This window comes from Thermobia domestica, chromosome 10 (assembly GCF_964235325.1).
Source record: "Thermobia domestica chromosome 10, izTheDome1.hap1.1, whole genome shotgun sequence".
In the NCBI taxonomy this organism is placed as follows: domain Eukaryota; kingdom Metazoa; phylum Arthropoda; class Insecta; order Zygentoma; family Lepismatidae; genus Thermobia; species Thermobia domestica.
Genome location: NC_137463.1, coordinates 114,288,456 through 114,304,615, shown reverse-complemented (window position 1 = coordinate 114,304,615; position 16,160 = coordinate 114,288,456). Strand labels below are relative to the sequence as shown.

The 16,160-nt window shown below is 35.2% G+C and overlaps 1 protein-coding gene across 1 annotated transcript in view; it reads left to right on the top strand.

Moving 5' to 3' along the window:
- Window positions 1-16,160, top strand: part of LOC145662664 (anoctamin-1-like) — a gene marked incomplete in the record, with an annotated part of 119,385 nt that overhangs the window by 25,589 nt on the left and 77,636 nt on the right. The window contains 1 exon segment of the mRNA XM_081728465.1: window positions 7,712-7,975. Coding sequence (XP_081584591.1) covers window positions 7,712-7,975 — 264 coding nt within the window.

Genomic DNA, 16,160 nt, shown 5'->3' with positions numbered 1-16,160 from the left:
AAATCCGGATTTTTCCGAATTCCGGATTTTTTCTGATTTCCGGAATTTTTCCGAATTCCGGAATTTTTCCGAATTCCGGAATTTTCCGATTTTACTTTCCGGATTCCGGAAAGTAAAAATTCCGGAATTGGCCATCCCTAATATATATATATATATATATATATAGTTTAACATAAATGCATGGTGAAAAGTTACAAGGTGATTGCGGACATCCAAATAAGTAAAAATGTTTCTTTAAACATTAGTCCGATGCCGCTTCGTTTCCGAGATACAGGGCGTTCAAATGTCGAGTCCCTTCAATGGCTCATCATGGGAAAGTGAATGGAAATGTTCAGTATTACAGGAATAATACAATAAAGTGGAATTATGAGTGTGCAAGTACATTTACACTAACATAGAGAATGAAACTAATCAACATTTAAGGTTATTGGGTTGTCAGTGTTGCCAACCTGGTACAAAGTGTTATGTATTCAAATAGCACTAGACGTGCACACTTTAGCATATGATTGCTGACTTCAAAACGTTCTTTAACATGGGGCAGATTCCGCTTCGTTTTCGAAAGACTACAAAGGCTCCAAGTGTGAAGTCAATTAACTGCTCTCAATAGTAAACAACAGCTCATAAATCACAACTATTGCATGTTCACAAAGATAAGTAATTAAGAAAGGTATTCGATGGAGGCCATGGCGTTCGTTTATACCACACATAAACTTCGGAAGACAGTGCTCGTAAAGATAGTGACGAAATTTATTACAAGAAATGTTCGAAGTAACTACCTTCAGCGCGTATTCACGCTTCCACTCTTCGTTGCATTGATTGTCTGATGCGCTGGTGTATTCCCCCAAGTATTTCGGATTGTTTCGCAACCATTGTTACCCAATAACAATACTTTGTGGCTTTTAACATTTAATTACTTTGTGGCTTCATACGTAAGTTATTCTCATGTGCATTTATTTGTAACGACACAATGATACTTTCATGCAAGAGTTGATCTATACACTGTTGTTTCCTATTGTGTTAACTGACTTCACACTTGGAACCTTTGTCGTCTTTCGAAAACGAAGCGGAATCTGCCCCATGTTTAGGAACGTTTTGATGTCAGCAATCATATGCTAACGGTGGACGTCTAGTGTTATTTGAATACTAACACTTTGTATCAGGTTGGCAACACTGACAACCCAATAACCTCAAATATTGATTAGTTTCATTCTCTGTTACTGTAAATGTATTCCACTTTATTATATTATTCCTTTAACATTGAACATTTCCATTCACTTTCCCATAGTGAGCCATTGAAGGACTCGATATTTGAAAACCCTGTATCTCGGAAACGAAGCAGCATCGGACCCATGTTAATGGAACACTTTTACTGATTTAGATGTCTACAATCACCTCGTCACTTTTGGCCATGCATTTATCTGTCATTCTGTATAAGGGGGTTGTACGTAAAATTGCTAAATTCTGGATTTTTATTCGACAATCATTAAACTAGTAATTGCTATGTATTTAGAACGGCAGATACTACTTAAAAGGCTAATGTTGCTAGTATTTTTTTTTTCTTCCAAGAAAGTTGACTAATGAAGAATGACTGTACAATGTTAGTGACAGACAATGTAGCCAGTTCTCTCATAATATAAATTGTTACTTTACAGTTAGTAATTTCAAATTTTCTTGTTCCATACTATTGTTTAACGTTAATTCTTACATGTCTTAAACTTTTTTTCATACTCTGTGTACACATGGTCAAAGCAGACAAAATACGTAATCCTCGAGTAGGAACATAACCTTTGATTTTGTATGAGGCATGTGAGAAAATTTGTTTGCGAACGCCATATATATATATATAATATGTTATTACAAAACTACCCTTGAAATTATGCACAGATACCACCACTGTCTTTCCACATAATTTCTGCCATTATCAGAAGGCTTGTTAAGTTATGAAACCATTTTCTGTATTCTTAGACAAAAGATATCTTGCTCCTGAACATCGAAGAAATTTCTGACTTATTCATTTATCCTATCATCATCGTCGAAACTTCTCACTGAAGTTATCATTAGATGAAGCAACAAGTAATAACTGCTAGAAGCGAGGGTAGACTATACGGCGGGTGGTTCAAAATGTCTCACTTGGATTATTGCAGAAGGCCAGTGGTGACATCTAGTGTGTTTTATTGTCGTGAAGCAAGTAATCATGCTTAGCATCCTCATGCTTAGTGTCTCGTACAATAGCATTGATACTTGTACTGGAAATATAGCTCCCTTAGTCTCGAATTTTTATCATCCGCCTCTCCCAAAATTGTTTAAAACCCCAAATGTCCTGGCTCTTCTCCAGAAACGTAATTATTATCATTCGTATATTTTTTTAAAAAAATATCGCTTCTATTAGTCATCAGTACTCAGTTGGTAAGAATAATCTACTGTCACTCACTTTTAATGAGCGTTCACGTATTATTTAATTAATTCTGATATTGGAGCAAAAAGTAGATTCATAACGATGACTATACTGTAAATTTCATAGGGTTTCTTCGTTTTTTAGTCTGAAAATCTGGGAGCAATAGCTAGGAAGTATGAAAGGGCGCAAGAGTCTACCGGGTTGTTCCATTACTTAATAAGTGTTTGGGTTATGGTGGCAATTTACGTGAAATTATATTTATGTACAGATGTTCTGAGTGATGGGTCTGCTAAATAAACCTTGCATCCCATTGTACTTGTTTACAAACTTCATAAACGTACTGTTGGAACATACATCATATTTTTAGCTGTGTCATTAACATGTATTGGACATAAATAAGTTAAGGTGAAAATTATTCAAAGGAGTATAAACTCATAAATTACGATTTCTGACTAGGAATTGTGGTTGTATTATAACTATTTGTAAATGACAGCTTAAGTATTGAGAGCTACGAAAGGAAACTATATGAAGGTGGGACAAGGGTCGAAGATTTTAAGGGTCAAAGGTGGGACAAACATACGTAGCAGTCATTCCAAATAAAACGACGATGATTGCCTTGAAAATCAATATATAATGTGGAAGAACTTGAAAAATAATACAAAATAAAATGATTTTTAACTTGTTGTTTAAGCTGAGAAATTTGCAATGAAACGTCAGCATGATTTCAACTTTTAACATTAGTGTGACATGGGGCAATTATGGCAAGGTCCTACAATTTCTATGTATTTCAGTATTATAACCAAGTTCAGTATGTGTCGTTTAGCGTAACATCTAAATAAAGCAAGCATTGTTTTTTTTAGAACTAGTTTTAGTAACTTGTTTTAAGCAATCAAAGAGTGCTTTCATCCACCGCACAGTATAACATCTATATATTAGCCCTAAGTTCGTTATTTCAGAATTTCTGGAATTAATTAAAACATAGTTTACTCACTAAATATTCAATAATAACACCCAAGATCAAATATATATTTAAACTTATGTATTTTCCGAAGATTTTCTAAATTTACCTTTTTATTTTTCACAAAATTACTTCTTTATAATTGAAAATACATTCACTATTAATGGCTTCTTTACGTATTATCTCAGAACTGTCTAGAAAAACGTGTCTATACATGTCTGGCCACAAAACTTAACAAGTTAAATGTTCAGGTCTGGTCATATAAGAAATTGCTATCATACATTACAGACTGTTGTCCATATTAACATATACATATATATAAATGTTATCGTTATAACGGGGATTTCATAACACTTTACTGGCATTAATTTTTAAGCTATTTTTTAAAAATGTTTATAATAATGGAAGTGGTTTTATCCCGCCAAAGCACTATTAAAAACAATCACAATAAATAGTACAATTTACAGGGGTGATATAATTGTTCCATTTTATTATGCTGTGTGTTAAGTATAACAGCGTTCTCTTAGCAAGAATATGAGATTCAAATAATGTGTATCAGTGGTAGAGCGTTCACCTCTGGTGCTTGGGGTCCCGGGTTCGATCCCAGCCCTCGCCAAGTGAACTTTGTGGTGGACAAACACCGTGCTCGTGGGTTTTCTCGGGGTTCTCCCGTTTCCTCCCACTTTCTTCATTCCACCTTTTCACTCATCTCTCATCATCACCGTCTCCTTTAGCCTAACCGGCATACCCGTGGGACGTAAAACTCAAAGATTTCATTTCATTTTCAAATAATGTGTATCAAAACGATGCTTGTTGGTGCTCTATGTAAGGTTTGCTGAATTTGGGTGTCTTTGTAAACATCTGTGACGCAGGTTCATACATTATAGCTGAAGAACGTCTTTTTAAATGTTGATGTAGTGAAGTGGACTTTTTCGTCTTACCTTAAATAGACATGTACCAGTTGTGCCTGTAGCAAGTTTCTTAATGTAGCTGACAATGTAGGCGTATTTTCCAAAATATGGAATGACTCTAAATGTTTTAAACTGAAGCCTAAGAGTTTCAAAGTATATTTGTGAATTTTCATAGTTAAATTGTTTTTATTTGTTTCTGTAGTTAAAAAATATTTGTATAACAGTCTTTTTTATTCATAACTTCCGTGTAAATCCTTATAAATAGAGATAGGAAACATTTAAAAACACAGTTTTAAATTACTAAAACAGGTCTATTGTATGATTGCCCGTGGCGTTATATGATTATTCGTCGCATTTTTTGTTTCAGATGTATGAAATATTCTACTTTTCTTTTGGGGTTACCCTTGCGTTGCCCCTGCATCCTGTCCATTCCTACAGTAATGAAATCTCAGGTACGAATAATCCATATTGCCTTTGACCGAACCTTAATCCGACATTTTGTTCTCGAGTTATGTCCATTTTTGTCCCGTCGAGACAAATTTTCGGTGGTCTTTGTCTCCGAAACTACGTACTTCCGGACACTTGTCCCTGTTCTCAAATTGCTTCTTTTGTCATCGTGTATCATCACTCTTGAGTTTGTCCCCAGGTCATGAAAATATCCTGGAAAACTATTCAAGACTAGTTATTCAATTATCAATATAGAAATTATTTAATAGTTAACATTCGAGGATCACATCTTATTCGTGTTTTAAAAAGCAAAAAACAAAGTGCACAGAATACCTTCATAACATAAAAATGACCGCATCATAAAAACTGAACTACATGTATTGCTCTAAGTGAGTTTTATTAATATCATATTAAAACCTACATGAATTCTGTGTACTTTCAAAAATCAACACAAATTAAGAAAGTCTTGTAATAATGAAAAGAAATAGTTTGGTATGTCAATGAAGTTACTCGTTTTATGATTCCTACACAACGAATCAGTTGTGTATGCATTTCCGCCTGTGTGTGCAGAAGCCTAGAGACAATTTTTTCAGTCATTTCAGTCAAAATTTCAAACTGAAAGTTTTTATGTGGTTCCCAAGGAGAGGATGAATTTTCATATTTTGCTTTACACTCAAGGTTAACGCGTATGTTTTTCTGTATGCATGGTCGCGGATTTCCATTTCCGGTAAGTATATTTACCTTTGATAACCGAGTAGTCGCTTGACACTTACTGTAAGCAATAAGTCACATCTTTCGTAACCTTGCTACTGAAAAGATGAAAATCCAGTCAATCAAAAATATCAAAAATAGGACATTGTGTTTAAAGGTAAATATTTCATGATGATATTTTCAAGGACTTAACTAAAGTATTTATCTTGTTGGGAAGTATTACAAATAAGCGATGTCCAGTTGCAGAGATTTTGTGCTTTTAAGTGAATAGCGCGAGTCACTGAATCTGAATTCTCAACAGTGTTAAGTTGATGCGAATGAAGTGTCCGTCCTAACTGCATCATTTCCAAACGTGAAAATACTTAGTACTACGTTACGTGGTTATTCAAAATACCCGCCGTCTGCAACAACACTTTTGTCATTGCTGAGCCAGTCATTGGATTCTTGACGAAGAAATTCGGGAATCTGCGATGTGAATAAGTCCTCAACCTCACTTTTCACTGTCTGATCATCAAGAAGGTCTTCTCCCTAGAAGTGCTCAAAATGCTGGAAGAGTTGGTAATTGATGGGAGAAACGCCAAGAAAATACGGTGGATGCGAAAGGGTTTCATATTGCAGCTCTTGGAGAATCTGGAACTTTCTTTGAGCGACATTTGCGCGTACGTTGCTGTGCGACATTAGAACACTTGTCCTTTAAACATTTCTGAATGCTTGCAGGCAAAATTGCGGCGCATTTCATGCCACAATCCGCAGGGATGGTGTTGCCACGACAGAGAAGATACGATTGTATCAAATCCACCGTAGACCACATACCATCTTCATATTCTAGGGGTTTTGGAAATTGTGCTGGACTCTGATCAAGATCCAACCACTGTTCCGACCGTTTACAATTATCGTACCACATCTAGTTTACATCAGAAGTAATAGTCCGATGCAGGGATCTTTCTAGGTTGTTTCCTGCACTCAGAGAACTGCACACTTCCAAACGGAGATTCTTATTGGCTGGTCGGTATCAACTCATGTGGCAGCCGAATGATCCCGTTTGAATTAATAAAGAAAGAAAAAAAAACACTCACAATTGCGTGTTCTTCATGCTGCGCTTTCATTCGAATCTGTTTAACAACGCACAGCCTCCTGACTGGTAACTCAGCCTGTTTGCAGGACATGTACAAAGTTCGTGACGTTAGACGCGGACCTCACTTCATTTCCATTGCTGTGTTGCTTATCACCAGAAGTGAAAATGGGCATTTCATTTGCACCAACCTAGTAGTAGACATTATTGAATTATCACTAGTAGTACTAGCGTTCTCACTTTTCTATAGTGACTCATTTAATCGTAGTGAAAAGTAGACTGAACCCTTGTAAACACTACTTTGTATGTTTTGCACCTTTGAAACAAAAGAAAATGATAGCATAGTACAAGTTGTCATTTTCAGTGAAGAATATAATAAGTAAATATTTTACATTTTGAAATAGATAATAGTTCAAAAGTATTTTTCTCATGTGGATGAATCAATTTCAATATGAAGCCGGTAACATTAAAAATATAGATAGCCTTGAGAGCGTCTGTTGTGAAATCACGATAAAAGGAATCTTTCGCTAAGGCATGACGTTTAGAAGAGAAGCTTATGTTTTAATTAAAAGAAAAACTGAAAGAAAGATACTGTTAAAACTTTTTATGAAGTCTTTCTGATAAATAAGTAAATCAATTTGGAAATGATCACCCTTTCTGTCGCAATTTTTTCAAGATCGTAATCCACTTTTGAACTGAACTGAACAGGTACCAATATTCAAATCTATATTCATGCTGTATGATTATTTGTGAATACTTTCAGTGACATTAGGAAAAATAATTAAATACTTTTTAAAAAATCTTCCAGAATTTTATATTAAAGTAATTATAAGTAAATCATCATAAATTTACAAATAAGTGTTTAACTTACATTGTGAAAAGTTCATATTGTTGATTAAAAATTAACCATATATCAAAGACAGCTGTCCCCCTTTCGAAATTAAAAAGATAGAGGTGTCTCGTATTTCGTTGGAGTTTCGTGTTTGCAATGTTACTACTACTTGTGGCACAAAAGGGTTATTTTACTGAAGAATATGTACAACTTAAGAGTGGATACAACTGTCTGTGACATGTGTCATTCGTCGTTCAATATATGGGAATTTTTAAGGTATTTAGTACTTATTTGTAAATACGTGTTTCCAGTGTTCAGTGGTTTCTGTTTAGTGATAATTTTCCTGTTGAATATTAGCTGTTCACATGACTTTTTTCTTGTATAGCAGGAAAGTGGTCTTGCTTTCCACTGTGGGACTCGCAGCGTAGATTTTGTGCTGGTGTGGGATGGCAGAAATGCGCAGTCGCAAACGCCGATTGCGTATGAAAAGCGAAAAATTTATGAGAAGAATCTCATTGATGAAGGTCTGGAGCTTGAGTATGAATATTCACATAATAAATCCGGATTAAATTTCGTTAAAATCCATGCCACGCGGGAAGTTCTTCGGAGATACAGCGAGATTCTTAAACTGAGAATGCCCATGAAAGAGGTAAGAATAGATTTAATTGAGAGTAAATAAGGGGAGGTGTATTAATACTGAGGTACTTCATTTTTTTTTTTTTTTTTTTCAGCTATTAAATTATGCTTGGAACTAACTTCAAGGGTGTTCAAATAGGTAGTTTCTCTTCGCTGTTGAAGTACTGTGTCATCTATTGATGATATTTGTGATTTTTAAATATATGGACTGAAATATCAAAGTCGCAAATAAGGCGCTATATATCATCTAGTGAAAGGTGTAAAATGAACGGAGCGATGATTTTTATACCTTGTAGTTGAAAATATATTTAGATTTCTATGATAAAATACTTTCGCAGAATATTTGATTTCATTGCCTAGTACTGCATATATTATTTACAGATACTGTACATACTAATACTATACTTTATTTACAATACAAGTTTCATCTATCTAATATAAATTAAATAAAGAGTTTGTGTATCTGTCTATCTGTGTGCGGCCTGGGATCAAACGAGTAGACCGAGAGTTACAAAATTTTGGTCACGGGTACCTTGGTCCAGGCCCCAAACCAAGACGAAGCGTTTTTATTTATTTATTTATTTATTTCGAACCAGGGGTGTGTCAGGGGAAGGGGCGTTTACCAGGACGTGTAAAAGTAGTAGAAAATGACCAATATTAGGGTCAAATTCATGGTCTTCGCGGTCGTGAAGACCAATGGTGAAACTCCGATCGCATTAACTTCCAAATTCACCCCATTCGGTTGCGGGCCGGGGGTTACCCGGGGCGAAGGGAGACCGAACCATGTAAAAATTAATCCAAAATGACCGATATTAGTGTCAAATCCATAGTTTTCGCGGTTACTGAGATGAGTGGTGATACTCCCACAGTCGATGACTTCCAGATACATCCCCCATCGGCTAGGGGCCAAAGGCGCCCGTGCGAAGAATGGATATTTCAGCTAGTTATTAATAATAAGTGTTCATCAATCTTTGTATTAGAAATAAATATTGCCAAGAATGTGATTCAGCGTTAATAGAAAGAAGTCACGTTTAATATTCAAATATTCCACAACATTTCGGAACCCGAAGTGACCTCTAGCGTTGTGCGAACTGTAGTGAATTTTTGGATAGCAAGTTGGACTTTTTCTATCATATAATTACAGTTTAGTATAGCTACATATGTCATATCAAACGATACCCCGACGATTTCTTGTGAAGACAGTATTTCCAAAACGTAGATGGAAGTTAAAAGATCATGTTAACTTGAGCTGACGTTGCTTTAGGTTATTTTCGGATATATGTCGGTTATTTTTATGCATCGAATAATATGTGAAATAAGTATTTTGTACCAAAAAAAAAGTGTCCTTTTCATTACACGCTGTAAATTATAACTCTGTTTTCCTTTGGTTTAAGTAGATGAAATTTGCAAAAAACTGAAACGGGAAAACAATGAGTAGTTCTAGAATATATTCGCAATACTTCGTGTGTAATTTGTGTTATCGAAATGGTTTCCGTAGTTTTATTCAAATATTCACATTAAATCTTCTCACGATTCATCTCAAGTTTTTATCTTTCGGGGGACACGTTGGTGCAGTGGTAGACTGCTTACCTCTGGTGTGTGGAGTCCCTGGTTTGGTCCCCGCCCAAGTAAGTTTATGGTGATCAACACAGTGTCCTTGAGTTTTCTCGGGGTACTTCCGTTTCCTCCACATTCTCATTCCACCAATTATTCCATCAGCATTCACTTGTTTGAATCATCGTCTCCCTTAGGCATAATGATGGAACATTAAACTTTTTTTTTCTTTCAGTTAGTATTTGACAAAAATCAATTAGAAGGTATTTCATGGAATATTTAGTTTCTATATTATTTGTTTCCAGTACAACGTGTAGTTAGTTTGGCTGACATCAGTGCGTGTATTTTTTGTGATACTAAGAAGGAAACGTAGCACATTAACTGAATTCCCCTTGCATGTAACTATATTGTCTGGAAAAAGAAGATAGCAATATTGAAGTGATAACGTATATAGAAATAATTAGTGAAAGTTTTCGTTGAGAATTGCAAGAGAAATCATCATAATCCATATTTATCTTTTAATCCTCGCTCTACTGTCTGATAGAAGAAACTGATATTACGGAATTGTAATTGGTGACAATACATAAGAAATGGGCTAAGAAACACTGCAGTAGTTTCTGTTCCATGGAAATGTGGTATCTGTTCTATGAGAGTTTCTAAATATTGGTTTGCTACTTGTAGGTAATATTCAAACAGACAAAAGGGAAGTTAAGTGAATTCTATTAAGGATTTCTGAACTTTTGCCGAAAATTGGTTTCATGAAAATTTAACGCAGAGTGTACAGTTCTATATAATATAATATAAAGTCTTCTAGAAGTGTGAATGACAATAATTGTGTCTATTTTCAATATGACTGAATACACTTATAAAAGTAAATATTAATGAAGAAGGCCCGAAGCGCTGAAGAATTGCAATGTCTTCAAGTTCGTGACATGCGCAAATTGTTCCCATATTTTGCGGAATACATTGCATGTTACTATTCGTAAGAAACTGAATCTTATATGGCGAGAACGCAGGTGAGTTGCAAGAGATGCATCTGCTGTCATTAAAAAGTCATCCAATGATCAATGTGATCAATGTCATCAATGTGATCAGTGGCCAACGAGTTCAAGCAATATTTTACTGGCTGTATCATCACGAATTCCAATTCAGTCTCTAAAGATCTTTTTCTTTTTTTTTCCCCTCAGATTATCATTAACTTGGATAGGAATAATATTGTAACAGATTGTAGAACACTTTTCTCAGTATACTAAGCATTTTTTTCTTCCTTCATGACCATCAAAATTGATCGTGGAAAAAAAAAATCACAGGTTCAGAAGTTGTCAAATTTAAAGTGAATACTGAATGACATCTGAATACTACTTTGTTTCCGTTTTGTCTTTGAAATCTTTTATGAGCAAGTATTCAAATTCTCATTCAAGAAACGAAAATAATTCAAAACAAATTGTTTTATCATTATTCTCAGAACTGTGAATTAGGTCTGGTATTGGTATTAAAACTAACAAATCATCATTTGGCTACTGCTCGGAGAAGTGCGAACTGAAGTTTTAGTGAACCGTGTCGGGTTTTAGATAGCAAATCATGCAGGAGTAATTTCGGCCATTAAAAATATTAAAAAAAAAAAAAAAGTAAATGCATACATGAAATTCAGAGGAACAAAACAAAAAGTTGAAGAAAACAAAGAAAAAAAATCAAGCGCTTTTTGAATATTGATGTGAATCCTCCTAGCAGTTGAAATAATTTCTAAAGAACGTACCAACTGTCTTCCTGTATCATGTGGATATATACCATACTATATATATCACATCATGTCTGTTCCATCATGAAAAAGGAAACACACAGCAATAAAATTATGTATTCAATGATACATGAAATAATTCAGGAATTTAAGGCGTACTTTTCCCTGTCCAACAGTTTCTGAAATTAAAGTTGTTTTAAGCGGAAAGCTTCTTTTATTGATAGTGTGGAAATGACTGAACCAATTTGCACATGTTAATACTGTAGCCGTACGGATAGTTATCAACTTAGTGGAAACATATGGAGCTGGAAACGCGTCATATGTCTTGGTTGACAACTGTCAGGTGGCGACGTCAGCGCCGGACTGTTAAGAGCTAGTGTGTTACGGTAAGTTCCGTATTATGTGAGGAACAGTAGGACAGCAGTGTGCAAGGAAGTCAGCAGATGGTGATAGTGTAAAATGGACGACTTCTGATTTTTAAAGAGGGCAAGTTGTTGGGATTCGGTTATGTGACAAGCATGACGAAAGTGGCAAAGTATTGAATGTGTCATGACTCTTATGAGGGATAGTGTTCAAAGTGATGACGGCGTACAAAACTTAAAGCAAATCCACATTGGAGAAGAGGAACAGTAGTCGAAAAAAAAAACTCAGTGACAGGTTGACTGAGCATTAAAGCGGATTGTCACTCAGAACCGTCGTTTGCGACTGGGGCGCAAGTAACGGAGAAACTCAATCAACACCTCCTATAAACTGTATCGACAATCACAGTCTGCCACGAGTTACATGATATGCATATACAAGGTCAGGTTGCACGGCCGAATCCGCTAATAAATTATTATAACACTTTAGTACGACGCAAATAGTATCGCAAACACGCAACATGGACTGTTGATGACTGGAAATATGTTATATGGTCGGATGAGTCATAGTTCTCTTTATTGGAAACCAAGGGCTGTGTTTATTTGGCGGATGCCTACAGAAGCATATAATCCGCAGTGTATCCGTTCAGCCATAAACATTGCAGTGGCTCTGTGAAGCTGTGGGCCGCAAAATCCTGGTTTCCAGTGGGTCGTGTGCTGACACTTCACGATCGCGCCACTATCCGTAATTATGTTGTAATTTAAAGGACAACGTGCATTCTATGTTCCAGGCATTGTTTCCGAGCAGTGATGTCATATTTCAAGACGATAATGCTCGCATTCATACAGCAGAAGTTGCTGCGCAGTGGTTTGAGGAACATCGAAACCAAGTTAAAACATCTCCCCTGGCCCACCCAATCTCCAAACCTGAACATAATTGAACATCTGTGGTCCATTTGAAGACACGAATCCGGCGAAGGTTTCTGTTTTCATGCTGTCGCACGGAACTGAGTGATGCACTGCTCGGGGATGGTATTCCACTTGCAAGCATTCACGACCCGCGACTATTCCGCATCGCATCAGAGCTGTTCTGAGGGCAAAATGTGGTCCAATGTTATATTAATCTGGCAAGTTACACTTTTTTCAGGCGCTTTCAATAAATTGATCTTTATCTGTATATTAGAGACCTAGTCAAGTAGAATACTGCCTTCATTAAAATTAGAAACTGAGGAAGATTAGTTTGCCTCGAAACCTTCCCAACTCTTAACTGAAAGAAATATGGAAATTAACTTTGTAACGATTGAGTTCCTATTTCGAGTAACTAAATACTAAAGTACAACTAAAATAAAGTCTTAAATACATAAATAGTGACTAATATTTCGTTGAAATATTAAAAGTTAGATATAGATATTGTTGATAGTGGCTAGAAAGAATAATAATAATACGATGGAGATTTAGATTTTATACGATTCTGTATGTCAGTAGATTTCATGAGCCTCCAGCCAAGCGAAACTGACGGTCGTCAGCACTGTTGAAACTCCGTTTTGATGAAAATTGCCAAATAACAATTGAAAAATCAACAAGTAGACTAAACCTTATTCTTGTCACCAAAAGGTGACAAACTCGCTAAAATCATACTTATTTAATTTATTAAATTTTATTTAATTTAATACTTATTATGATTATTTGTCAGGAATATCGAACTTGAATTACAATTGAAGAATTACAATTACATCAAGAAATACTTTTTTGTACTGGACTCTGAGACCGGGACTCCCTCCCCTGCTCTCCTTATTAATGGTTCTGCTTCCTCACATGGTCAGCAGGTTTTCTCCTTTTGCAGTAACAAAGGAAATGAATGAATAATGAATGAAAGGAAGGGTTGCGTGGAATAAATAGTAGTTATTTCCACTTCACTTCATGCTTCACCTTCTACATTTGAGTTCTAGTTATTACTCGGATTTTGTTTTGTTTATTTAAACTTAGTTCATTTCAGCATTACTGCTGTGTGAGACATAAACCTACAGCATAACGTTGGATCCGAATCATAAGCTTTCGTTGACAAGCCCTGGTCTTCTACATGAACGACAGAGACGGGAAAAAAAGTAATCAGAAACCAAACAAATGAGTTAAATACTTCAAACTGTAGACAATGTAAACTAATGAAAAACTGATTTATTTATTTATTTTTTTTAAATAAAAGCACGCTGTTTCGAATCGCTATACATATATTTCTTTAATATACAAATAACTGAAGCTAGCACACAATTACTCTAGGATACAACCTGATGAAAGAAGGTTGCTTTCTTTCTTCGTGGTAAAACGAACAGTGAGTCCTCTGCTGTCGTCGCGTTAGAGATGCGTTAGCTCATGCTTCTTAGCATTTACTGTTTGACAGTGGTGTCATGTGTGAACTTATACTGTAGCGATACCGCAACTGATATTAGTTGTCGAACACTAAAATGCCCTTTTAAACATATGATGATTGCGTTAGAATGTAGATTGCACACCAGTTCAATGTCACCTCTCTAGACTGGTTTTCTTCTGAAAGAATGGAATTGTCTTTTCCACTAAACGTCGAGACATATGATGAAAATAACATGTCCAACAGAAAGTATGCTGTAACAAGGATGAAGGTGAGAGCAACTACATGTTAATCTCGGATAATGAGAAGTTTTACGAGAGGAAATCTGACTATAGTTTGACGTAAATATATCCTTCTGTAAAAGATCGTCATAAGAAACTCATTATTTTCTTGAAATGAAGTTTTTAGTGTAAATGATGCTCTTGATTAAAGCTGTTTTTAGTGTAAGTGGTGTTATTGATTAAAGCTGTATTCACGTATATTTTTATAAGCTGAAGAAGAATACAGTAATTCATAATTTTTCGTATAATTATTATTTAAATTTTATGTAACTTCCTTTTAACAATACTTGTCCTAAACGCAACTTTGAGTGGTGCACATTGGTTTCTAAATTGGAATGCGTAGCAAGTCGTGCAAAAGTAAATGTTCTTGTTGTTGTTGATAACGTCTAGATTTTAGTAGATAATTTGATTCTCACAATTTACGTTTAATTTTCTTAGCTAATATCTATAATCTTCATTAACCAATTTATGTGCTATTACTGTAAATTTCTGAATCCAGGACGACTGTTAAAATAAATAAATAACAGGATTACAAAAACATTTACTTCACATACGTGGATGTATTTTTATAACTTACTATAAAACTACATTAAAAACCAAATCAAATCAAATACAGACCTCCAAGAGTCCACTGAATTGCTAACTTTCTAGGCTGAAGCGGTAGATCAGGAAGAGAGTGAAGTTGGAGGGTAATGGAAGCTCGTGATCTTGTTCAGGGGAAAAAAAATCCACAACATACGCCGTGAAAGCAAGGTGACAACATAGTTTTGGGCACGAAATTGGTGCTAGGAAACTTCGTCTTTGATTCAGAACTATACGGTATTTAGTTTTGTTTTAACCAGTGCTTCAGTGGAAAGTATGAAAGAAATCTTATTCTTACATCAAGAGCAGTCACTGCTCTCAAATTTGACATTGTGAATACGCAAACTAGACAAAATTTTATGGTTATGTCCTACAGTTACGTCGTTTTGACAAACAATGAATCGAATAATATAACGTATGTAATATTAAAGTTGTGTGGAAGTATCCCGAGGAACCTTTACGCTTATATTGGTTAATAATAAAGCGACTTGTCTCGACTAAGTTCAAATTCGCAAAATGCTCTTCCGAGATAATTACTATCCAGTGAGTCACTGAAGCCCTCAAATGAAACTAATTTGCCGTATATTAAGTACAGTTTACAAACTGCTATTAACTAATTGGCCATTGTCGAAGACCTTTATTGGTCATTGCCGAGAAGTTTACCTTGATAGTTCATGGCTTTGAGACTTCGGTTAATAAATTTGTCTACAATGAAATACTCTGAATGAAATGTATTGCTAAATAACTCTCTCCATTAACTACTAAATATACTCACATTTTGGTGATGGAATTTCTTTGATAATTATAAAAGTAATCATTTTAACCTTCTTGCTTTGAAAGATTTCTTTCATTCTCGCTGGTCTTAGATTACACTAGAATTTACTAATTTTATTAGTCTGTTTTATTGTCAATATAGTAATTCAAACAAATTTAAACTGAAATCTATATATTATCTGTTACTTCTTCTTCATAGGGCCTTCAAATTATTCTGAAGGATGATAAACTGAATCTTTTACAACGTGGTACATTGTATCTCTCACATAAGGTATTGTGCGTTACAGTGCTGTGGGAATGAATGCTTGTTTTTATCTTTCATTAACACTGTTACGCATGTACCTATGGGTGGTGAAATTGTCACTAACTGTTAACGTTATTTGCCGGGTATTAACTGCTTTTCCCATCCCTCTTTCTATATATATGTATAACTAAATATACCAAGGTGCTTTTTAGATAAGTTTGTCCTTGCTAGCTGCCTATCAATTAAATGTGAAACAACTCGTACATCAAAATTCATAAAGTGACTATTGCGAATTTGGGAA